Below are 24614 nucleotides of genomic sequence, written 5' to 3' on the forward strand. Positions count from 1 at the left end.
CCAAAATCACTTCATTAAAAAAAAAAAACAGTTTAGATACAACCATTAAAATAGTTATCAGATACACAACCCTTTTCTGCACAAGGACTATCAGATACATAACCTTTTCTGCAGTAAACAACTCTTTATTCACAATATTATTTCTTTGGGAAACTTGAATTCAACTAAGATTATTTTGATTCATAGGATCTTTCTCTCCTAATGTTTTACAGCATCTTTTTAAAGGACTATAACTTGCCCAAATATTAGAAATAAAATGAAGATATGAAGAAGAAATAAAATAAACTGATAGTGGAGACTGCACGTAATTAAAAGTTGTAGAACTGCAATGACCATGAAGGGTGGATTGACTGGACAACCAGACCCCACTTCGAATCCAATGCTTGTCTGTCCTCCTTTCATTTCCTATCTTTCTTTCTGTATCCAAGAGTAGTTATTGAGTGTTCACTATATTCAAAGTGCTTCTATTTACAGCTGAAGTTTGTAGCTTACAATTTCTATTAAATAGAAAAATGTCTTACTGAGTAGGTACAGATAGTTTTGACATTTTCTATCCTTAAAAGGAGCTTTAGAAGATATTTATTTCTTAGAATCATTAAATTTAAACATGGAGGGTCCTTCTGTAAAAAAACCATGTTTACTCCATAATGTGTTGAATTTCTTTTCTTTAAGGAAGCCTTTTCTAATTGTTCTAGCCAGAAATACTGTCTGCTCTTCTGAACCTTAACATCATGTTCCGGAAGGACCATGACCATGAGCCCTTCCTCAGGTGAATATCTCAGCTTCAGCACTTAACTGGTTCCATGGCTTTGGCAAGTCACTCAGCTGACCTTCCTGAGCCTTAGTTTCCCCATATGTAAAATTGAGGTTACTACTGACTTATGCACTTGTTGTGAGGGTTAAATGAGCTATTGAAAGTCTCTAGCACAGTGTATGGTAGATGCTCAGTGAATGTTTGTTCAGTGAATAGATGATTGATTCTGTGATCCTGTTAGTGCCCTATTGCCTCTGAAGGTTTTTGGTTGACTGTAGAACTTACATGGTGTAGGTGTGTAAGTGGCTTTAGTCATTTGGTTGATTCTTAAAAGTGGAGAGCAGGGACAAGAAAAAGGAAGTAGGGATGAAAACAAAGGAGACAGGGTGAGTTGAGAGCACCAGCCTTTGCACTGTGAACTGCTGTACATCGCATACTGTTCAGGAGTGCTGAGGTAAGAACACTAAATGAAATAACAGGGCACTGGAACAAGACCCTGTCTTTAGAGGCGTGGTGAGTAGAAAGCTTTCAATGACTAAAGCCAATTTGTAAAACTTTTTGTTTTTTCTTTTTTTTTACTTCTGTTCTGATAGTACTCCCCTACCCCCTTTTTTTTTATATATCTTTTTCAGAAATTTGAGACGAAAAGAAACATAATTATTTTGAATTACCCCTTGGCCAGTAATACCAAGGGGTATTGCCGCTTCTATGAAACTGGGAGGACCCTGTTTGACGAAGGGACTCCAGTGAACAGTTTCTGTGCTGTCTCTGTGTGGATCTGGCTGTTCTCTTGATCACCCCCTCGTGGAATTTCCTTCTGGTTGGGGATTAGGCACGGCTTTCAGGTGGACTGGTGACACTCACCCTTGCCTAGATTTTGGATGAGTGTAAGTTCACAGAGAAAGAGGCCGACAGTGTGGGTTTCCAGAGGATTCAGTCTACAGCTTTTGTTACATATTCATTGACTGCCAGAGCCGGAAAGGATCTTTATTCAGTTCAGTGATCCCATTTCGCAAATGAAGAAACTGGGACCCTGCGTGGTTAAGCAGCCTGCCTGAGGTTCAGTGAGCCAGGAGCAGAGCTGGATAAAAGCCAGGTCCCTGATTCACCTTCAGCTGCCTCTGAACACTGATCTGTGCTGTTCTCTTGCCAAGGAGTGACCTCCCTACCACCTTTTCTTTTCTTTTTCTTAGATGGTTTTGAAGTTACAAAATTTGAAATTGCAAAAGTAAAACATACTGTTCTAATAAATTAAAAAAATGTAGAGATGCATAGAGAAAAACTTAATTCCTCATCACCCACTTAAAACACAACTCTGCTTTTATAAGTAAAATATCTTATGAATATCACTTCAACTTAGCACATATTTATTCAGCCCTTTTTAAAAAAAATTAATTAATTTGTTTATTTTTGGCTGTGTTGGGTCTTCGTTTCTGTGCGAGGGCTTTCTCTAGTTGCGATGAGTGGGGGCCACTCTTCATCGCGGTGCGCGGGCCTCTCACTGTCGCGGCCTCTCTTGTTGTGGAGCACAGGCTCCAGACGCGCAGGCTCAGTAGTTGTGGCTCACGGGCCCAGTTGCTCCGCGGCATGTGGGATCCTCCCAGACCAGGGCGCGAACCCGCGTCCCCTGCATTGGCAGGCAGACTCAACCACTGCGCCACCAGGGAAGCCAGTTCAGCCCTTTTTAATTGTTGCATAATTTCTCATTTTGAATGACTATTGTTTATTCAGTAATTCTTCTGTTGGTGGCCATGCAGGTTGGGGGATTTTATTTTGCCACTCGCAGTGCTGCAGTAAACATCCTTGACTATATAGCTGGTGCTTTTCATTTCCATAAAATAGATCCCCCAGAGTCAGATAGCTTGTTCTAAGGGTACCTGTGATAGCTACTGTCTGGTTACTTTTCAAAAGGTTGTCACTCCTTCACCACCATGTGATTTTATTCTTGCCATCTATTTTTTTTTTTTTTAAGATTTATTGATTGATTGATTGATTGATTGCTATGTTGGGTCTTCGTTTTTGTGCTACGGCTTTCTCTAGCTGCGGCAAGTGGGGGCCCCTCTTCATCGCGGTGCGCGGGCCTCTCACTGTCGCGGCCTCTCTTGTTGTGGAGCACAGGCTCCAGACGCGCAGGCTCAGCAGTTGTGGTTCACGGGCCCAGTTGCTCCACGGCATGTGGGATCCTCCCAGACCAGGGCTTGAACCCGTGTCCCCTGCATTAGCAGGCAGATTCTCAACCACTGCGCCACCAGGGAAGCCCCCCATCTATTTTTAATTTATCATTTATTATACTTTGTTGTTGTTTGCTCTTCTTTTCCTTTCTTTTGCTCCATGGTCACATTTCTGCTCAGTTCTCTACCAAACTCATCATTAACATGGACATTCTTTGCTTGTTCATCCTTTTAATGGTTCCTTTCCCACTGGATACTTCCAGAGCAGCTACAATTAAAAATTCTATATTAACATACAAAAATTAAATAATAAATATCCCCCCACCTTGGGTTTTACCTAGACAGGTTAGAATTTTTTATTCTCATCTGTTAAGTTTCTTCTTATTGTATGTCTCTTAATAAACATTTAAATTATAAACTATAAATTCCAAGTCATAGTAGCTTCATCCCGTTACATTGTGCCACTTCCCCCCTCTTCTTTGTCTTGCCCATCTTGAGGTCTCTGTCTAGTTAGAGCACATCTTCCAAGATCTCCTCAGGTTGCGTTCATTGGTTAAGTAGCTTCTTACTTTGCCATATTCAAGAAAGGCTTTTTGTCTTCCCTGACAGGTGAAGAACAGCTTGGTTGGGCTTTTTCTCTCAGTAGTCACTCTTTAAGTGTGCTCTAGTTTTCAGTATTGCAGTTGAGAAATCTGATGCTAATCTGATCCTTCTTCCTCTGTTAAGTCCTCTGTTCAACTTGTTTGAGTGACTATATGATTTCCTCTTAATCTTGAGTCTCTGACTGCTGACTCTGAAAAGGCTGCAGAATAACCTATAGATAAAGAAAAGCCAAGTTTATTGCTTACTGCAGTGAGGGGGACCATGCCACTGACTGAGTGTTTCAGAGGAGGGAGGACAGAGATGGGGGATTTATGAGGTTCGTTAGGGTCTGGTTTGAGGCAGGCTGTTCAGTGCAAGGACATAGAATTAGACCAAGTTTTTGATAAAACAGTTTAAGAGTGGTGGGCTAAGTAAGGGGTATTTACTCTAATAAGGATTAGTTGAGCTGTCTATTATTTAAATAAATGGGTTTTGGAAAGTTCCTGAAACAATAAAATTATTTATAACTTCATCTTTCTGGGTAAGGGTTTCTTGAAATAGTAAAGTCATGTTAATGAACACGGTAAGATGTGTGGTTGCAGATGATTTTCCTTCTCGGTTTAAGTATTTCACAAGCCTAGGCATGTGTCTTTTTTATTCCTCATTAATGCTGCCTGAGCTTTCTGTGAGCCCTCTCGGTCTAGAGAATTATCCCTTCTTTCAGTTCAGGGAGGTTTTCTTTTGTTTTGTCCTCTCCCACTTTCCCTTCCAATTTATTTCTTTTTTGTTTGTTACTGTTTCTCCTCCTCCAGGAAAACCTGTTTTCTGCATGTTCTGTCTTCTGGTTATGTCTTCCATTTCTCTAGTGTTTTCACTTATGCTTGTCTGATCTTTCAGAACACTGAATGTTCTCAGTACTGATCATGCCCTTTTCCACTGTGTCTTTTGAAATTTTAATTTGATTTTAAAAGGCCTTTTTTGGTGTGTTCTAATAGTATCTCCTTGAAAATCCCCATTGCCTTTTCTCCCTTATTTTCTTTGGTCTTTTTATAGACACTGTTCTAGTTGTTCATCTTGGTCTCCCTCACTCAAGTGGCTTGAGACTTCTTACTTGGGCTGTAATTTTTCTTTGTCTTTTAGTGGATGCCTTGTCCTCAGACAGGCTAAGAGGACTCTTGGGCCATGGTAAATCAAGTACTGGAAGATAAAAGTGTGTGTGTGTGTGTGTGTGTGTGTGTGTGTGTGTGTGTGTGATAATGGATGAGTATAAGCCATCAAACTGGGACCCATCAACTGAGGTATTTGGAGGAGATGATTTGGTCCTTGAGTGGTTTAAGTCACCAGTACAGTGACCCTTGATGTCTGCTGGCATCAGTAGGGTGAGACAGCCCCTCCGAGGACCAGTCACAGTGTCTTTCCAAGTAGAACCAACTTAGATTTCTGGCCAGGTCATTTTAGGGAGCTTTAAAATCTGTGGTTAATCCAGGTGGGTCCTTTGGCTCTGACACAGATTTTAAGAAACTTTCCCTAGGAGTTTTGAGAGAATTCTGGCCTCACACCTCTTCTTCAGCTTTCTCAGTACAGTGTGAGGGCGTTTTGGAGCACAGGTTCTAGAGCCAGACAGCCTAGGTTTTAATCCTGGCTCTGTCATTTACTGTTTGTGTGCTCTTACTTAACCTATGGGTTCTAATGATCTTATCTGTAAAGTGAGGATAATAATAACGTCTATTTCCTTGAGTTGCTATGAGGATTAAATGAGTTTGCCCTTTATGGAAAGATGTGGTGTTCTTAGAACAGTGCCCCAGTGCATGGCCGATAGCAAGTGTCGGCTACAGTATCATCTCCAACTCACAGGGCGGCTGTGAGCATTGAGTTAGTATATGTAAAGTACTAGTATGTGCCAATAAGAATTAGTGTTAGCAGTTTTGTTGTTTTATGTGATTTTGGCTTATATGACTTTGAATTATTATGACATAATAAAATATTACCAAAGCTTCACTTTATCTTTTAAATTTGGAATTTCCCCCAAATTAAACAAATTTCATAAAAAATCATATAATCTTAAAGTTGGGAGGCTGAGTGAATTCTAAACAGTGTAAATTCAATTACCCCTCACCCATAGATGCAGTTATCATTTTACCACATAGGTTTTATCATTACTTTTTCTCTCTCTTACTGAACCATTTGTAAGTTGAAAACATGACTTTTTACCCCTGAATGCCTTAGTGCAAATTACCTACAAACAAGGACTCTCTACTACATAATTGTGGCACAACTGTCAGCATCAGGAAATGAGATACAGTCTGGCTACTTAATCCAAGGCCTCGTTCAAATTTTGTCAGTTATCCCAATATTGTCCCCTTTAGAACAAAATAATCCAGTCCAGATTATTCATGGTATCTTGCTAACATGTTGTTTAACTCTCCTTCAGTCTGGAATGGTTACTCAGTACTTCCATGACCTTATTATTTTTGAAGAGACTAGGCCAAGTGTTTCGTACAGTATCCCTCAATTTGGGCTTGTCTGATGTTTCCTCAATATTAAATTCAGCTTAAGTATCTTTGGCAGGAAAAACACAGAAGTGGTGCTATGTTTGTTGCATCCTTTCAGGTGGTTCATGGTGTCAATTTGTCCCACTATTGGTAAAAATAACTTTGTTGGTTTGACTGCCAGGTTTTTTTTTCACTGTAAAGTTTCTCTTTTATAATAAATAATTTTTTGGGGAGATATTCTGAGACCTTGTGAAATATTCCATTCCTCCTCTGACTTTTCACCCATTCATTTTAGCATTGCTGATGATTCTTGACTGAATCAGTTATAACTGATGGTCATTTTCTAATTCTGTCATTCCTTCTGCATTTATAAGTTGGCATTTTATTATAAAAAACATTTTCTCTTCTGTTTATTCATTAATATGTTTGTATTTCACATGGACTCAGGGATTCCTCTCAGAGTATTATAATCTGATGTTTTCCCTTATATTGATGTTCAAATTGCCCCAGATTTGACCAGTAAGAGTCCCTTCAAGCTAACACCTCTATTCATTTGAAAGGACCCCATCATTCTTTGAGCACTCCATTCCTTTCTGGTAATAAAAAAACATTTTAGGCCTTTTACTTCCCTGTCCCAGTCTTGAATCAGTCTGTTTTCAGAGGAGTAGAGGATGATATTTAGAAACCAAAGATCTAGGCACCAGGTTGGTCCTTGCTATCCGGGTGTCACTGCTCCCATGCCATCTCAGGGGGCAGATCTAGAGGAGTGGGGTGTGTACACATACACACCTATATTAACCTGACCATACTAAGTCATGTACTCATATTGGTACCTCCATGTCCACAGTTTTGTTTTCTCGTTTTTGTAACTCCCTTCTCGAACAGAAGAAACCTGGCTCCTATTTTTCACCGTATACTTAGGTATTGCTTAATTCCTCTGTGTGTAACCGGCCTGCCAACTCTGGCCGCTGCCTTCCTCAGCGGCCATCCCTACTCAGACAACTGTCTGGCTCAACGTCCAGCCGCACCAGATAACCACTACGTATCCCTAACAAGCATTGAGGAAGGGACCCTAGTGGCTTTTCAATGGAATGTTTCAGTTATTCAGGAAGGAAGGGAGAAGAGGAGGAACTAATTTCTTCCACCCCTGTAAGTGTTTGAGACATGAAAGTAAAAGTCATCATTCATTTTGGGGTTATGCATTTTAAATCTGATACCACTTTGTGATTGTACTGTGGAGTCACAGCTGCATGTATGGCTCAGTTATAATGGAAATGTAGGTTATATGACAGTTGTGCAATGTGAATAGAATAAAATAAATGCATGTAAAATAGAAAAAAAAAACCTACAAAAAGTACAAAAGCCTAATCTACTTTCTAATACCAGATAAGAGCTAAGTTACAAAAAAAGAACAGTATAGTAAGTTACAAGAAGAGTTTGGGTGTCCTGTACAAGTCATACTGCCTGTCACGTGATGTATTTAAAGCTGATGGAAGAAAGGTGATCTGCTCTATCCAAACATATATAGGTGTACCTTGGAGATATTGTGTGTTGGGTTCCAGACTACCACAATAGAGAGAATATTACAACAAAGTGAGTCATGTGAATTTTTTGGTTTCCCATTGCATATAAAAGTTATGTTTACACTATACCATAGTCTATTAAATGTCCAATAGCATAAAGTCTTAAAAAAAGGACATACCTTAATTAAAAAATTCTTTATTGCTGAAAAATGCTAACCATCATCTGAACCTTCATCAAGTCATAATCTTTTTGCCGTATAACATCGAAGATCACTAGGACAAATATAATAATAATAAAAAAGTTTGAAATATTCTGAGAATTACCAAAATGTGACCAGAGGCATGAAGTGAGCAAATGCTGTAGGAAAAATGGTGCCGATAGACGTGCTTGATGCAAGGTTGCTGCAAACCTCCAAATTGTAAAAGACTCAGAATCTGCAAAGCACAATAAAGGGAAGTACATTAAAATGAGGTATGCCTGTAATTTGAAACATTACAGTGAAGATGAGTTCAGCAGAGGAAAAAAAAGAATATAACAGGTACAGAGAGAGATCAGGAAGTGAAATATGGTAGATTGTCTACAAAGATGACCACCAGCAATTCTTCCAGTCACTCCCTGTGCGTTCATGTCATTCCTCCTTTCAAGAGATGGAGTCTCTTTCCCTTCCCTTTCCACCTGGGCTGCCCCTGTGACTGACTCTGACAGATAGGGTGTAACAAGAGTGACGCTCTGCTGGGCCTGGGCCTTGAGAAACTGGGCAGTGTCTCTTCTTGCTCTCTCAGAGCCCCCAGGCAACATGTAATGAAGTCGGACTGCCTTGCTGGGAGAAAGGCCTTGGAGCAGGAGAGACTGTGAGGTCGGGGAGAGAGGCCCCACCAGCCCCCAGCCATATCCAGTCACCTGAGGTGAGATGTCACTATTGAATGAAGCTATCTCAGGTACTTGAGCCCATGGGAACCTCTTTAGCCAACAGCAGACAGAGCAGACACTAGCTGTCCCTTCTGAGCCCTGCCCACATGGCATAATCATGAGCTAATTGTGGTGGTGGCTTGAAGCCACTAAGTTTGGAGGTGTTGGTTACACAGCAATAGATAGAAACATTAAAGTCTGAGAAAAGTTCATCAGTGTGAACGAGCTTTTATGTATGAAAACCATAGGTAGTACCTTGAAAAATAAACACATTTTAATTCCTTCACCTAAAGTGAAGGTAACTCATAGTCAAAAACATTCAGATGGGGACTTCCCTGGTGGCACAGTGGTTAAGAATCCGCCTGCCATTGCAGGGGACACAGGTTCGAGCCCTGGTCCGGGAAGATCCCACATGCCACAGAGCAACTAAGCCTGTGCACCACAACTACTGAGCCCACGAACCACAACTACTGAGCCCGCGTGCCACAACTGCTGAGCCTGCGTGCCACAGCTACTGAAGCCTGTGCGCCTAGAGCCTGTGCTCCGCAAGAAGAGAAGCCACTGCAGTGAGAAACCTGCGTACCACAACGAAGAGTAGCCCCTGCTCACCGCAACTAGAGAAAGCCTGCGCGCAGCAAGGAAGACCCAACGCAGCCAAAAATAAATAAACTAATTAAAAAAACAAAAAACCTTCAGATGGTGGTTAACAGTACTTGGTCTGAGAAGCAATTACCATTGGTGCCTGAGGAGTGTCTCCTCCATTGCCCCTGCTTTACCTTATCCTAACGGGCCTGAGCTAAAAAAAAAAAAAAAAAAAAAAAAAAAAAAAAAATATATATATATATATATATATATATATATATATATATATATATAACGTCGTTTCTGCTTTCCCAGAGAAACTGAAATCTATTATGTCAAAAATATTAAATAAAAGTATAGTGAATTTTTATAGGCTTAACATTAAAGAATTTTTCGAAGGGTTCATTTCCCCTTTGTGAAGCAGTAAGCTGTTTGTGTGGAACGTAATAGTTATCATTCTGTGCAGCTGGTAAAAACCTGCCTTTCTGGTTTGTAATGTCATGTTAATTTGCAAAGGTGTTGTTACTCATTTGAAGAATCCTTTGTTCTGGTTGAAAGCCTCACGGATGGTATTTTCAAATAAACTTACCCTGCCTGGGAGTCTTTCTCTGTGATTATAAGGCTCTTGTAGCTCCATTCTTTCCAGAATGTTGCTAGGATGTCAGTAATGAAAGTAATCTATTTCTCTATTTGCTGAGCTTTAAGTGGCATATAATTTACCATCCAGAAATATGTCACAGGCATTTATTTACTTTCATTTGAAATGTAAATTAATAAATTGTAACATTTAAATGAAGTTTTTCTGAATGGAGTTATAAAAAGTCAGAAGCTTCCTTTATTTCTTTATTTTCTTCTTAACTGCCTCATATCAAATCTTTTTTGTTTTCCTGATGATGGAAATCCAAATTCTTGTCAGATTGATTTTATTGCATAAAGAAAACTGTGTATCTTCATATTTTATGTATAAAAATTGAATATCAGGCCTCTAATTTTTTTGTATCTTACAAATTTCAAATGTAAGATACTTATACCAACGTCATAGTCTATTGAGTCTTTTGAGATTATATTAACACTGAAACAAATGTATGTTTTTCAAATTAAACATAAACTAAGTAGCTTTGAATCAGTGATTATACTGAGGTCAGCAGGATAACTGAATCCATCCATCTTTCTTCACTGTCATAGGTTTGATTGGTCAAGAAAAAAGGAAATCTTCGTTGAGAGACAGGAAGAGAAGTTTAATTCACAGGCCACCACGTTTCCAATACTGCATCTTTCTCTTCCTTGTTTCTTGGCCCTTAGTATTTATTCAGTGAACTTTCGGGAGGTCTTACTGTGTATGGGTTATCGGACTGACATGGAAAGGAAGTGGTGTGTAACGTTCAGCACCTGCTTTCAAAATGTCTAAATATTGGTGGCAAAGTTAAGAGAAGTATCAAGTGTCTTTAATAAAGGCAGAATAGTGTGAGTCTCAGAGAAGGACAAAAGTACGACACTTTGTAGGTCCAATGGAGGCCGAGGTCATAATGAGGTTAAGGGAATATGGACAGGCTTTATGGAGAAGGTGGTATTTGCACTTGGTCCTGAAGGATAAGTGGGGCTTTGATGAGGACAGAGAGGAGGGAAGATGTTCCACAAAAAGGGAACAGTACAGACAAGCCAAGATGCGGGGAGACCTCATGAAATTCTTTTTCTATTATTTGTGTTGGCACTCAACTCATTCTCTCAAAAGTCTCATTAGTGGATGTTCCTTATCTGTCTATGACAATATTTTATTCATTTTCCAGAAAATCCTTGGGCATGTTGCCAAGTGCTTTGGTTATAGTTATGTCTTATTTTATAGCATCTTGTTGATTTTCTCATTTTGGCAGAGATTTCTTCTAGAAATGGTCAGAAAGACTTGGAATGGTGCTAAATACAATCACATTCATGAGTTTCCTTTGCCAAACACTGAAAGAAGTAAAGTTAAGAAATAAGTTTATATTAAACTTAAGGTGAAATGAACCATCTCTCTTGGAAGTGAAGCCCGTGTCTCAGCGTTTCAAGGACTGGGGGCACTTGGCCTCCACACTGGTATATGATGGCCTAGAATAGTTAGGTCTGCCTGCTCAAAGGGCTTGGGAAGAATTCAGATTAAAAAGTCTTAAAGTCACTGTTTTGAAGGATAGGAGCGTGAATTGTTGGTGTAAACGTGGTCAGAATGTTGACAGCTCACCATCATAGTGCTATCTTCTCTCTCCGCATTTTCCGTACTTAATACCTCATAGCACATGAGCCAAATCTACAAAATAACTATAGCTGTGAGCAAGAAAAAGATAACGACGAGTTCCTACTTGGCATATTTTTGCTTTAAAAATTGTTTTTACTCAAATAGGACGTGCATAGTTACTAGACAAATGTACAAAAAAGCTTCTGAAAACCAAGTCCTTCCTTGTCTCACTTTCTAGAAGTTTCTTATTGCTCCATAGCCCCCCCGGCTTCTCCAGGGTTCTGATAGGGCAGTCACCTGCTTCTTCCATCAAGGTTCTTGGTATTATATTCCAGGTGCGTCTGACTCTCCTACGGCAGTCTTTTTTTTTTTTTTTTTTTTAATTTTTTATTATTATTAAAAAACTTTTAAAAAAAATTTTGGCTGCATTGGGTCTTCATTGCTGCACGTGGGCTTTCTCTAGTTGTGGCGGGCGGGGGCTACTCTTCGTTGTGGTGCGTCGGCTTCTCATTGCGGTGGCTTCTTTTGTTGTGGAGCGTGGGCGCGGGCTTCAGTAGCTGCAGCACGCAGGCTCTGTAGTTGCGGCACGCAGGCCACAGGTTGTGTGGGCTTCAGTAGTTGTGGCATGCAGGCTCAGTAGTTGTGGCACATGGGCTAAGTTGCTCCACAGTATGTGGGATCTTCCCGGACCAGGGATCAAACCCGTGTCCCTTGCATTGGCAGGCAGATTCTTAACCACTGAGCCGCCAAGGAAGTCCCTCCTCTGGCATTCTTATTAGTGTACTTTTTCCATCTTATAGATATTAATCACTTGCTGGCATGTAAGAGGTACTCAATAAATGTTTGAATGAAGTCATGTTTCTTTCATAATATCCTTGATGATATTTTCTTTTCCTTTTCTAGTAATAAATCCTGGACTGGCCTGTTCCTTGCCCAGTGTGTTTCTAGTTTGTTCTTTGGCTCTCATGTCAGTTCTCTATCAGTTCTTAATTTCTTTATTCAAGGATGATTTCTTCAGAAACTGAAGACTTTCAACTCAAACTGCAACATATAGCCCACAGGCAGTCTCTGTGAAGAACCCATGTGAAGAATGAAATTATCCGTAAGTGTAAAAGCAGAAGACATCCCAATGGAATACAACTGAGGAGGAAGGGGACTGAAAGGGGTCAGTTAGTGTAGGATGGGCAGAAGTGTGAGCTGGTGGTGTCACCCTGCCCCAGTAGCTGATGTATTGCTGGCATGCAAGCTTTCTGAGTCTTGTCATATTGCAGTATGACAGATGAGAAGTTAAGCAGTTTTCATGTACATGTTTGCTTGAAGAAGTGACAGAAATATAGTATTTCCGAGGTCCACCTGGCTCTGTTCCAGGCATGTGTGCAGACACACCTGTAACATACAGAAAGCTGTAGAGGGAATCATGAAACATCATGTTTTTTTCTTAGGTCAGCTCTGGATTCATTGCATAACAATGCATGCTTTCCTTGTGGTTTCTCTGTAGAGGATAACATATGCTAAAGGCTAATATTTGTAAAGTATTTTCAGCACCAGATTCTATATAAATGCAAAACTGTCACAGAGGATCAACAGACTTACGTTCTGGTATTTTTCCAATGATAGTTTTGGAGACGGTGATTCTTGCATGACATTTTTGCAATCTCCATAGACTTTCCAAACTTCTAAGCTGGTTTTCCAAGCTTGCCTTTGTGTATTTTCTTCATAAGCAGGGCATTTTTTCTTTTTTTATGCTTTTTGAGTAGATGATATGTGTGAAAAGGCTAACATTTCTTGTGGAAATAGAGGTATAAAATGTTTTTGTATAAAGACAGCCTTGATTTAGATGTATATTTTTAAAAATCTTCCCCGTTTCAGTGCTGTAATTTCAAGCATAATTCATTCCTCTTTTTTTCGTGAAGCACTTTTTTACCTGCTTGGGACAGAAGGATTAGGTGGAGTTCTGTGGCTCTACCTGTTCCTGTCTGTGCCTGGATAGGAGAACGGACCCAGAGGGGAAATGAGATCAAGGTGGAACACTGGCTGGTATGCCAGCCTTCCAGAACTATTTTGAATAGGAAAGATACAGGTGCATTTTCCAGAACCACCTGAAAAATAGGCTGGTCTCAGTTGGCCAAAAATTGTTTGAGAAAAATTCCTGAGACGAAAAGGCAAATGTAAAACAATTGAAGGTGAAAACCGTAGCCCAGAACATGGGCAGGAGAACCATGGGAGGGCGTATTGATGGATTAAGGATTGCTTCAGGTTTAGTGGCTGTGGATATTAGGATGAAGAGAAGACCCAAGCAACTGTCAGGTGGTATCTGTAGAGCCTGCAGGGGAGAAAATCAGTTGCTTTCCAATAGATTAACAATAGCCAGTCAGAAAGTATAATGTAACAGTAAAACTATAAAAAAGCTAAGAATAAGCCTGTATTAGTTTTCTATTGCTGCATAACGAATTACCACTAATTAGTGGTTTAAACGTACTCCTGTTGGTTATCTCACCATTCTGAAGGTCTGAAGTCCAGGACTGCATGAGTGGGTTCTTTTCTCAGACTCACAAGGCTGAAATCAAGGTGCTGGTCAGCTGGTCTCTTATCTGAAGGCCCTGGGGAAGAATATACTCTCAAAGTCTTCCAGGTTGTTAGCAAAATCCAGTTCTAGTGGTTGCAAGCCTGAGATTCCCATTTCCTTACTGGCTATCAGCTGGGGATTACTCTCAGCTCCTTAAGGCTGCTTAACATGGCCCCCTCCATCTTTCAAGTGGCAAGAACCTATGGAGTTGTTCTCATGCTTTAAATATCTCTGACTTCCCTTCTGCCTTCCTCTTTTGCTGTAGAAAGTGCTTTGCTTACAAGGACCCAAGCGATTAGGTCTGACGCACTCCAATATTCTTCCTATTTTAATGTCAAAATTGTGACACATAACACAATAAGAGGGCTGATATTTTAACATACTCACTGGTTCCAGGGATTAGAGCAGGACATTTCTTTTGGGGGGAGGGGGCATTTTGTAACTTTTGCCTACCACAAAGCCTAAGTAGAATTTTGTAAGACCGACATGAAAAAAGTATAAAATTTCCTTGATGAATATAAAAGAAAACCATATAGGTTTCACTTTGTAAATATCATATCATTACCTCCCAAGTTGTCCAGTCTGTCAATTCAATTTAATTTCAGTCAAATTCTTAACAGAATTGTTTATTAAATTGGCAAGCTGGTTCTAAACTTCCTGTAGCAGAGAAAAATGTCTAAGAATTGGCAGAGACAAATTGGAAAGAGAATGATAGATATCAACAAACTATATTAAACTAAAGTTAATAAAATCTTGGAGGATTAGTCCAGGAATAATCCATGGAATAGAATGAGGATTCATTTAGTAGATGATAAAGTTGCTTCAATCAAAAGGGAAATGATGGCCTTTTAGGTAAATGGTGGTGTAGTTGTCTATCCATTTGGAAACAAAATTAGGCCCTTATCCCAAGCACAGAAATAGTTTCCAGATGGAGTGAAGAACTAAATATACTAAGTGAAATTGTACAAGTATTAGAAGTATTAAAGAGAATTTGCTTATAAACTTTGGGTTAGAGAATAACTAACCAAAATGCTAGGAATTGGTTAGTCAGCACATGATAGAGCACTTACTTCTATCAGTGTTAGGAAAATGCAAATTAAAATAATTACCCCCTCCCCTCTTTTTTGCTCAGTCAGATTGGAAAAATTTTGCTCAATCCAAATGCTGGCAAGGGTATTGAGACATGTACTCTCATTGAATGAATTGTAATGATCTTTTTGACAGTACCCATTGTAATTTTAAGTAGGCCTATCCTTCGAATAAAAATTTCACCAACAGATTTTTACCTTAGTTAAAGACATAGGTACATGAGCACAAAGAGACATTTTCTGGATGTGGCATTGTTATTATAGCAGAAAATGTCTAAGAACCTGAAGATTTATCATGGAAGGGCTTTTTGTTTATATATTATCTAATGGATTTTGAATAAAGGACCAATTAAGTTTAACCAAGGTAATTTAGAGTAAAACGAAATATCTGTGGGATTTTTAACAAGAATTGTCTTCTCACAGTGTGTGCTTTTATCACCTCTTATCACCCATTTCATTATATATTTAATCAAAAACATTTCCCTTATATTACAATACATTTTCTAAAAACAGTGCAGTGTTCTTATCATACGTGACTAAGTGTGTAATGGTAATTCTTTGAGGAAAGTGCAGCTGAACGAAGCCCTGCTTCATTAACATAATGTGTGACATCTTGGGGATTTCTTTTACAACCCTGTTGTACCTGTCATTGATGGGAAAAAAGAAAGGAAAATCTGTATCTGTACATACACCATCAAAATGGATTCTTTTCAAGATTAATGTGTATATGGAGTAATGTTTGCTGATTAAATGTTTATCTTATGTGTGAATAACATTTAATGTATTAGATGATAATCTTCATTTAAAGACGATGTAGTGAGAGGGGGAGAAGAGAGATTAGATTTTTTAGACAGGTATTAGCATTTACCAAGCAGATAAGGGAAATATTTTCCTTATGTCTGTGCTTATGTGAAAGAGATAAAGTCAAATATCTTCACAAGGGCTTTTCAGAACGTTAACTTTGGTGGTTTTTATCTTTAGGTTTATTAGTTAAGGATTGAAAATAAAAGCTTTGGTGATAGTGGCCAAGATGGTAGAGTAGGAAGACGCTGAGCTCACCTCTTCCCATGGGCACATCAAATTACAACCATTTACAGAGCAACTACCTCTGGGAACAACCTGAAGAGTTGCAAAAAAGATTTTCCACAAGCAAAGATAAAAAGAAGGAACCACAATGAGATGGGTAGGAGGGATTCATTACAGTCAAGTCCTACACCACTGGGAAGGTGACCCACAAATGGGAGGATAACCACCATTGCAGAAGTTTTCCCTAAAGAGCAAGGGGTCCAGGTCCCACATTGGGTTCCCCAGCCCAAGGGGTTTGCATTGGGAAGACAAGCCCCCAGAATGTCTGGCTTTGAAGGCCAGTGGGGCTTACATATGGGAGAGCTGGAGGGCTGTAGGAGACAGAGACTCTACTCTTAAAGGGTGAATGCAAAACCTCATATGCTTTGAGTCCCAGCACAGAGCCAGTAATTTGAAAAAAGCCTGGGTCAGACCCACTTGCTGATCTCAGAGTGTCTCCTGGAGAGGCAGGAAGCAACTGGGACTCCCTTTGGTGACATAGATGCTGCAGCAGCCATTTTTGTTCTACCATGAAGACACAGGTGCTGGCAAGGGACATTTTGGAGTTTTCCCTCTAGCCTGTTAGTGCCAGGTGTTTACTTGCTCACCAGCAGGCCAGCACCAGTTCCAGAACCCTCAGGGCCACAAAGCCACCTATGCTGGGACCCAACTCTGCCCAATGTTGGGCTGGCAACCACAGCACAAGGCAGGACCTGGCAGCCAACTGAGCTGGAGGCCAGTCTTGCCTATTACTGCACCCACAGTAGTTGGACCCACCACCAGAGAAGGGCAATGTACAGGAGAACCCTAGAGCAAATTGCTCTGGTGACTAGAGGGGACTATGCTGCTGGGACCCACAGGATGTCTCCTATATAAAGCTACTTATTCAAGACTGGGAAACATAATCGACCTACCTAATAAATAGGAATAAACACAGAGAATTAGGCAAAATGAGGAGACAGGTGAATATATTCCAAATGAAGGAACAAGGCAAAACCTCAGAAAAAGAACTAAATGAAGTGGAGTTAAACAATCTACCTGATAGAGTTCAAGGTACTGATCACAAAGACGCTCAATGAACTTGAGGGAAAAATGGATGAACACAGTGAGAAGTTTAACCAAGAGTTAGAAAATATAAAGACCCAAGCAGAGCTCTGAAGAATAAAGTAACATGAAAAATACATTAGAAAAAAAAAATACATTAGAAGGAATCAACAGTAGATTAGATGATACAGAGGACCAGATCAGCAACCTAGAAGACAAAGTAGTGGAAATCACCCAAACTGAATAGAAAAAAAACAAAAAAGAAAGAAAGAAAGAAAGAAAAATGAGGATAGTTTAAGACACCTCTGAGACAACATCAGTTGTACTAGCGTTTTGCTTTATAGGGGTCCCAGAAAGAGAAGAGAGAGAGAAAGGGGCAGAAAATTTACTTGAAGAAATAATACCTGAAAACTTCCCTAACCGGAGAAAAGAAACAGACATCCAGGTCTGTGAAGCACAGAGTCCAAGCAGGAAGAATCCAAAGAGGTCCACACGAAAAAATATTTTAATTAAAATGGCAGAAATTAAAGATGAAGAGAGAATGTTAAAAGCAGCAAGAGAAAAACAACTAGTCATATTCAAGGGACCTCCTGTAAGACTGTGAGCTGACTTTTCAGCAGAAACTCTGCAGACCAGGAGGGAGTGGCATGATACATTCAAAGTGATGAAAGGAAGAAACCTACAACTGAGACTATTCTACCCAGCAAGGCTATCATTCAGATCTTTTTTTTTTTTTAAATAGGAAAGCATTATAATGTGCTTATTCTTTACTTGACACATGAAATTTCATTATTTTAACTATTTTTAGAAACTATTAACTAATTAATCCCTGTACAGTGTTTTAATCAACACATCCCTCTTTCTTCCAAGCTCAGATTCATTTCAGTTAAGAAAGTTTAGAGTATTTGTTGTTTTAATGCAGCTAATACCTGTGTTTTTTTTTAAATGTTTATTTATTTATTTTCTTATTAGTCATCCATTTGATACACATCAGTGTACACATGTCAATCCCAATCTCCCAATTCATCACACCACCCCCTCCATCCCCCACCGCTTTCCCCCCTTGGTGTCCATACGTTTGTTCTCTACATCTGTGTCTAAATTTCTGCTCTGCAAACCAGTTCATCTGTACCATTTTCTAGGTTCCACATATATGTGTTAATATATGATATTTGTTATTCTCTTTCTGACTTACTTCACTCTGTATGACAGTCTCTAGATGCATCCACATCTCTACAAATGACCCAATTTCGTTCCTTTTCATGGCTGAGTAATATTCCACTGTATATATGTACCACAACTTCTTTATCCATTTGTCTGTCAATGGGCATTTCAGTTGCTTCCATGACCTGGCTATTGTAAATAGGGCTGCAATGAACATTGGGGTGCATGTGTCTTTTTGAATTATGGTTTTCTCTGGGTATATGCCCAGTAGTGGGATTGCTGGATCATATGGTAATTCTATTTTTAGTTCTTTAAGGAACCTCCATACTGTTCTCCATAGTGGCTGTATCAATTTACATTCCCACCAACAGTGCAAGAGGGTTCCCTTTTCTCCACACCCTCTCCAGCATTTGTTGTTTGTAGATTTTCTGATGATGCCCATTCTGACTGGTGTGAGGTGATACCTCATTGTAGTTTTGATTTGCATTCCTCTAATAATTAGTGATGTTGAGCAGCTTTTCATGTGCTTCTTGGCCATCTGTATGTCTTCTTTGGAGAAATGTCTATTTAGGTCTTCTGCCCATTTTTGGATTGGGTTGTTTGCTTTTTTAATATTGAGCTGCATGAGCTGTTTATATATTTTGGAGATTAATCCTTTGTCCGATGATTCATTTGCAAATATTTTCTCCCATTCTGAGGGTTGTCTTTTCATCTTGTTTATGGTTTCTTTTGCTGTGCAAAAGCTTTGAAGTTTCATTAGGTCCCATTTGTTTATTTTTGTTTTTATTTCCATTACTCTAGGAGGTGGATCAAAAAAGATCTTGCTGTGATTTATGTCAAAGAGTGTTCTTCCTATGTTTTCCTCTAAGAGTTTTATAGTGCCTGGTCTTATATTTAGGTCTCTAATCCATTTTGAGTTTATTTTTGTGTATGGTGTTAGGGAGTGTTCTAATTTCATTCTTTTACATATAGCCGTCCAGTTTTCCCAGCACCACTTATTGAAAAGACTGTCTTTTCTCCATTGTATATCCTTGCCTCCTTTGTCATAGATTAGTTGACCATAGGTGTGTGGGTTTATCTCTGGGCTTTCTATCCTGTTCCATTGATCTATATTTCTGTTTTTGTGCCACTACCATATTGTCTTGATTACTGTAGCTTTGTAGTATAGTCTGAAGTCAGGGAGTCTGATTCCTCCAGCTCTGTTTTTTTCCCTCAAGACTGCTTTGGCTATTCGGGGTCTTTTGTGTCTCCATAAAAATTTTAAGATTTTTTGTTCTAGTTCTGTAAAAAATGCCATTGGTAGCTTGATAAGGATTGCATTGAATCTGTAGATTGCTTTGGGTAGTATAGTCATTTTCACAATATTGATACTTCCAATCCAAGAACATGGTATATCTCTCCATCTGTTGGTATCATCTTTAATTTCTTTCATCAGTGTCTTATAGTTTTCTGCATACAGCTCTTTTGTCTCCCTAGGTAGGTTTATTCCTAGGTATTTTATTCTTTTTGTTGCAGTGGTAAATGGGAGTGTTTCCTTCATTTATCTTTCAGATTTTTCATCATTAGTGTATAGGAATGCAAGAGATTTCTGTGCATTAATTTTGTATCCTGCAACTTTACCAAATTCACTGATTAGCTCTAGTAGTTTTCTCGTGTCATCTTTAGGATTCTCTATGTATAGTATCACGTCATCTGCAAACAGTGACAGTTTTACTTCTTCTTTTCCAATTTGGATTCCTTTTATTTCTTTTTCTTCCCTGATTGCCATGGCTAGGACTTCCAAAACTCTGTTGAATAATAGTGGTGAGAGTGGACATCCTTGTCTCGTTCCTGATCTTAGAGGAAATGCTTTCAGTTGTTCACCATTGAGAATGATGTTTGCTGTGGGTTTGTCATATATGGCCTTTATTATGTTGAGGTAGGTTCCCTCTGTGCCCACTTTCTGGAGAATTTTTATCATAAATGGGTGTTGAATTTTGTCGAAAGCTTTTTCTGCATCTATTGAGATGATCATATGGTTTTTATTCTTCAATTTGTTAATATGGTGTATCACATTGATTGATTTGCATATATTGAAGAATTCTTGCATCCCTGGGATAAATCCCACTTGATCATGGTGTATGATCCTTTTAATGTGTTGTTGGATTCTGTTCACTAGTATTTTCTTGAGGATTTTTGCATCTATATTCATCAGTGATATTGATCTGTAATTTTCTTTTTTTGTAGTATCTTTGTCTGGTTTTGGTATCAGGGTGATGGTGACCTCACAGAATGAGTTTGGGAGTGTTCCTTCCTCTGCAATGTTTTGGAAGAGTTTGAGAAGGATGGGTGTTAGCTCTTCTCTAAATGTTTGATAGAATTCACCTGTGAAGCCATCTGGTCCTGGACTTTTGTTTGTTGGAAGATTTTTAATCACAGTTTCAGTTTCATTCCTTGTGATTGGTCTGTTCATATTTTCTATTTCTTCCTGGTTCAGTCTTGGAAGGTTATACCTTTCTAAAAATTTGTCCATTTCTTCCAGGTTGTCCATTTTATTGACATAGAGTTGCTTGTAGTTGTCTCTTAGGATGCTTTGTGTTTCTGCGGTGTCTGTCGTAACTTCTCCTTTTTCATTTCTAATTTTATTGATTTGAGTTCTCTCCCTCTTTTTCTTGATGAGTCTGGCTAATGGTTTATCCATTTTGTTTATCTTCTCAAAGAACCAGCTTTTAGTTTTATTGATCTTTGCTATTGTTTTCTTTGTTTCTATTTCATTCATTTCTGCTCTGATCTTTATGATTTCTTCTGCTAACTTTGGGTTTTGTTTGTTCTTCTTTCTCTAGTTTCTTTAAGTGTAAGGTTAGATTGTTTATTTGAGATGTTTCTTGTTTCTTGAGGTAGGCTTGTATAGCTATAAACTTCCCTCTTAGAACTGCTTTTGCTACATCCCATAGGTTTTGGGCCGTCATGTTTTCATTGTCATTTGTCTTTAGGTATTTTTTTATTTATTCTTTGATTTCTTCAGTGATCTCTTGGCTATTTAATAATGTATTGTTTAGCCTCCGTGTGTTTGTGTTTTTTACGTTCTTTTCCCCTGTAATTCATTTCTAATCTCATAGCGTTGTGGTCAGAAAAGATGCTTGGTATGATTTCAGTTTTCTTAAATTTTCTGAGACTTGATGAATGTTCCGTGTGCACTTGAGAAGAAAGTGTAATCTGCTGTTTTTGGATCGAATGTCCTATAAATATCAATCAAATCTATCTGGTCTGTTGTCTCCTCTAAAGCTTGTGTTTCCTTATTAATTTTCTGTTTGGGTGATCTGTCCATTGGTGTAAGTGAGGTGTTACAGTCCCCCACTATTATTGTGTTACTGACGATTTCCTCTTTTAGAGCTGTTAGCAATTGCCTTATGTATTGAGGTGCTCCTATGTTGGGTGCATATATATTTATAATTGTTATATCTTCTTCTTGGATTGATCCCTTGATCATTATGTAGTGTCCTTCCTTGTCTCTTGTAACATTCTTTATTTTAAAGTCTATTTTATCTGATATGAGTATTGCTACTTCAGCTTTCTTTTGATTTCCATTTGCATGGAATATCTTTTTCCGTCCCCTCACTTTCAGTCTGTATGTGTCCCTAGGTCTGAAGTGTGTCTCTTGTAGGCAGCATATGTATGGGTCTTGTTTTTGTATCCATTTAGCGAGCCTATGTGTTTTAGTTGTAACATTTAATCCATTCACGTTTAAGGTAATTATCAATATGTATTTTCCTATTACCATTTTCTTAATTGTTATGTGTTTGTTTTTGTAGGTCCTTTTTTTTCTCTTGTGTTTCCCTCTTAGAGAAGTTCCTTTAGCATTTGTTGTAGAGCTGGTTTGGTGGTGCTGAATTCTCTTAGTTTTTGCTTGTCTGTAAAGCTTTTGATTTCTCCATCGGATCTGAATGATGTCCTTGCCAGGTAGAGTAATCTTGGTTGTAGGTTCTTCCCTTTCATCACTTTAAGTATATCATGCCACTCCCTTCTGGCTTGTAGAGTTTCTGCTGAGAAATCAGCCGTTAGCCTTATGGGAGTTCCCTTGTATATTATTTGTTGTTTTTCCCTTGCTGCTTTCAGTAATTTTTCTTTGTCTTTATTTTTTGCCAATTTAATTACTATGTGTCTCGGTATGTTTCTCCTTGGGTTTATCCTGTATGGGACTCTCTGTGCTTCCTGAACTTGGTTGGCTATTTCCTTTCCCATGTTAGGGAAGTTTTCGACCATAATCTCTTCAAATATTTTCTCGGGTCCTTTCTCTCTCTCTTCTCCCTCTGGGACCCCTATAATGCGAACGTTGTTGTGTTTATTGTTATCCCAAAGGCCTCTTAGACCGTCTTCATTTCTTTTCATTCTTTTTTCTTTATTCTGTTCCACAGCCCCGTGAATTTCACCATTCTGTCTTCCACGTCACTTATCTGTTCTTCTGCCTCAGTTATTCTGCTGTTGATTCCTTCTAGTGTAGTTTTCATTTCAGTAGTTTTATTGTTCATCTGTGTTTGTTTGTTCTTTAATTCTTCTAGATCTTTGTTAAACATTTCTTGCATCTTCCCGATCTTTGCCTCCATTCTTTTTCCGAGGTCCTGGATCATCTTCACTATCATTATTCTGAATTCTTTGTCTGGAAGATGGCTTATCTCCATTTCATTTAGTTGTTTTTCTGGGGTTTTATCTTGTTCCTTCATCTGGTACATAGCCCTCTGCCTTTTCATCTTGTATATCTTTCTGTGAATGTGGTTTTTGTTCCACAGGCTGCAGGATTGTAGTTCTTCTTGCTTCTGCTGTTTTCCCTCTGGTGGATGAGGCTATCTTAGAGGCTTGTGGAAGTTTTCTGATGGGAGGGACTGGTGGTGGTTAGATCTGGCTGTTGCTCTGGTGGTCAGAGCTCATTAAAACTTTAATCCGCTTGACTGCTGATGGGTGGGGCTGGGTTTCCTCCCTTCTGGTTGTTTGGCCTGAGGCGACCCAACACTGGAGCCTACCCAGGCTCTTTGGTGGGGCTAATGGCAGACTCTGGGAGGGCTCAAGCCAAGGAGTACTTCCCAGAACTTCTGCTGCCCGTGTCCTTGTCCTCACGGTGAGCTACAGCCACCCCCCACCTCTGCAGGAGACCCTCCAACACTAGCAGGTAGGTCTGGTTCAGTCTCCTATTGGGTCACTGCTCCTTCCCCTGGGTTCTGATGCACACACTACTTTGTGTGTGCCCTCCAAGAGTGGACTCTCTGCTTCCCCCAGTCCTGCCAAAGTCCTGCAATCAAATCCCACTAGCCTTCAAAGTCTGATTCTCTAGGAATTCTTCCTCCTGTTGCCAGACCCCCAGGTTGGGAAGCCTGACGTGTGGCTCAGAACCTTCACTGCAGTGGGTGGACTTCTGTGGTAAGTGTTCTCCAGTTTGTGAGTCACCCACACGGCAGTTATAGGATTTGATTTTATTGTGATAGAGCCCCTCCTACCATCTCATTGCAGCTTCTCCTTTGTCTTTGCATGTGTGGTATCTTTTTTGGTGAGTTCCAGTGTCTTCCTGTCGATGATTGTTCAGCAGTTGTGATTTTGGTGTTCTCGAAAGAGGGAGTGAGAGCATGTCCTTCTACTCCGCCATCTTGAACCAATCTCCTAATCCAGATTTTTTAAAAAAAATAAATTTATTTATTATTTATTTTTGTCTGCATTAGGTGTTCCTTGCTGAGTGCGGGCTTTCTCTAGTTGCGGCGAGTGGGGGCTACTCTTTGTTGCGGTGCGCGGGCTTCTCATTGCTGTGGCTTCTGTTGTTGCAGAGCATGGGGTCTAGGCGCGTTGGCTTCAGTAGTTGTGGCACGTCGGGTCTAGAGTGCAGGCTCAGTAGTTGTGGCGCATGGGCCTAGTTGCTCTGTGGCATGTGGGATCTTCCCAGACCAATGCTCAAACCCGTGTCCCCTTCATTGGCTGGCAGATTCTTAACCACTGTGCCACCAGGAAAGTCCCTATCATTCAGATTTGAAGGAGAGAGAAAAATTTTTACAGACAAGGAAAAGCTAAAAGAGTTCAGTACCTCAAAACCAGCTTTGTAAGAAGTGTTAAAGGGGCTACTCTAAGCAGAAAAGAAAAAAGACCACAAATAGAAATAGGAAAATTATGAAAGGAAAAATCTAATTGGTAAAGGCAAACATAAAGTAAAGGTAGTTGACCAACCACTTATAAAGCTAGTAGAAAGGCTAGAAGATATAGAAAATTATCTATATCCACAAGAAGTAGGTAAGAGATACACAGAACAAAAAGATATAAAATATAATGTCAAACACAGTAAACAGTGGGGGGGGGAGAAAAATGTTAGAATGTGTTCAAACTTGAAATCATCACGTTAAAATAATCATGTGTATATAGGTTGTTAAATATGAACCTTATGGTAACTGCAAACCAAAAATCTATCATAGGAGAAAGGAAGAAAAAAGAACTACAAAAACAACCAGAAA

At 39.4% G+C, this 24614-nt stretch overlaps 1 protein-coding gene across 3 annotated transcripts in view; it reads left to right on the forward strand.

Moving 5' to 3' along the window:
• Positions 1-24614, forward strand: part of EPB41L4A (erythrocyte membrane protein band 4.1 like 4A) — a 263842-nt gene that overhangs the window by 83025 nt on the left and 156203 nt on the right. Inside the window, exon 1 of one of the 3 annotated variants that reach the window (XM_059916887.1) lies at positions 12235-12325. The exons of the other annotated variants lie outside the window; for them this stretch is intronic. Coding sequence (XP_059772870.1) covers positions 12314-12325 — 12 coding nt within the window. The 5' untranslated portion in view covers positions 12235-12313. Of the gene's footprint in view, positions 1-12234; positions 12326-24614 lie in introns of those variants that run through there. 3 annotated transcript variants of the gene reach the window in all.

Source organism: Balaenoptera ricei, chromosome 3 (assembly GCF_028023285.1).
Source record: "Balaenoptera ricei isolate mBalRic1 chromosome 3, mBalRic1.hap2, whole genome shotgun sequence".
NCBI classification, from domain to species: Eukaryota; Metazoa; Chordata; class Mammalia; order Artiodactyla; family Balaenopteridae; genus Balaenoptera; species Balaenoptera ricei.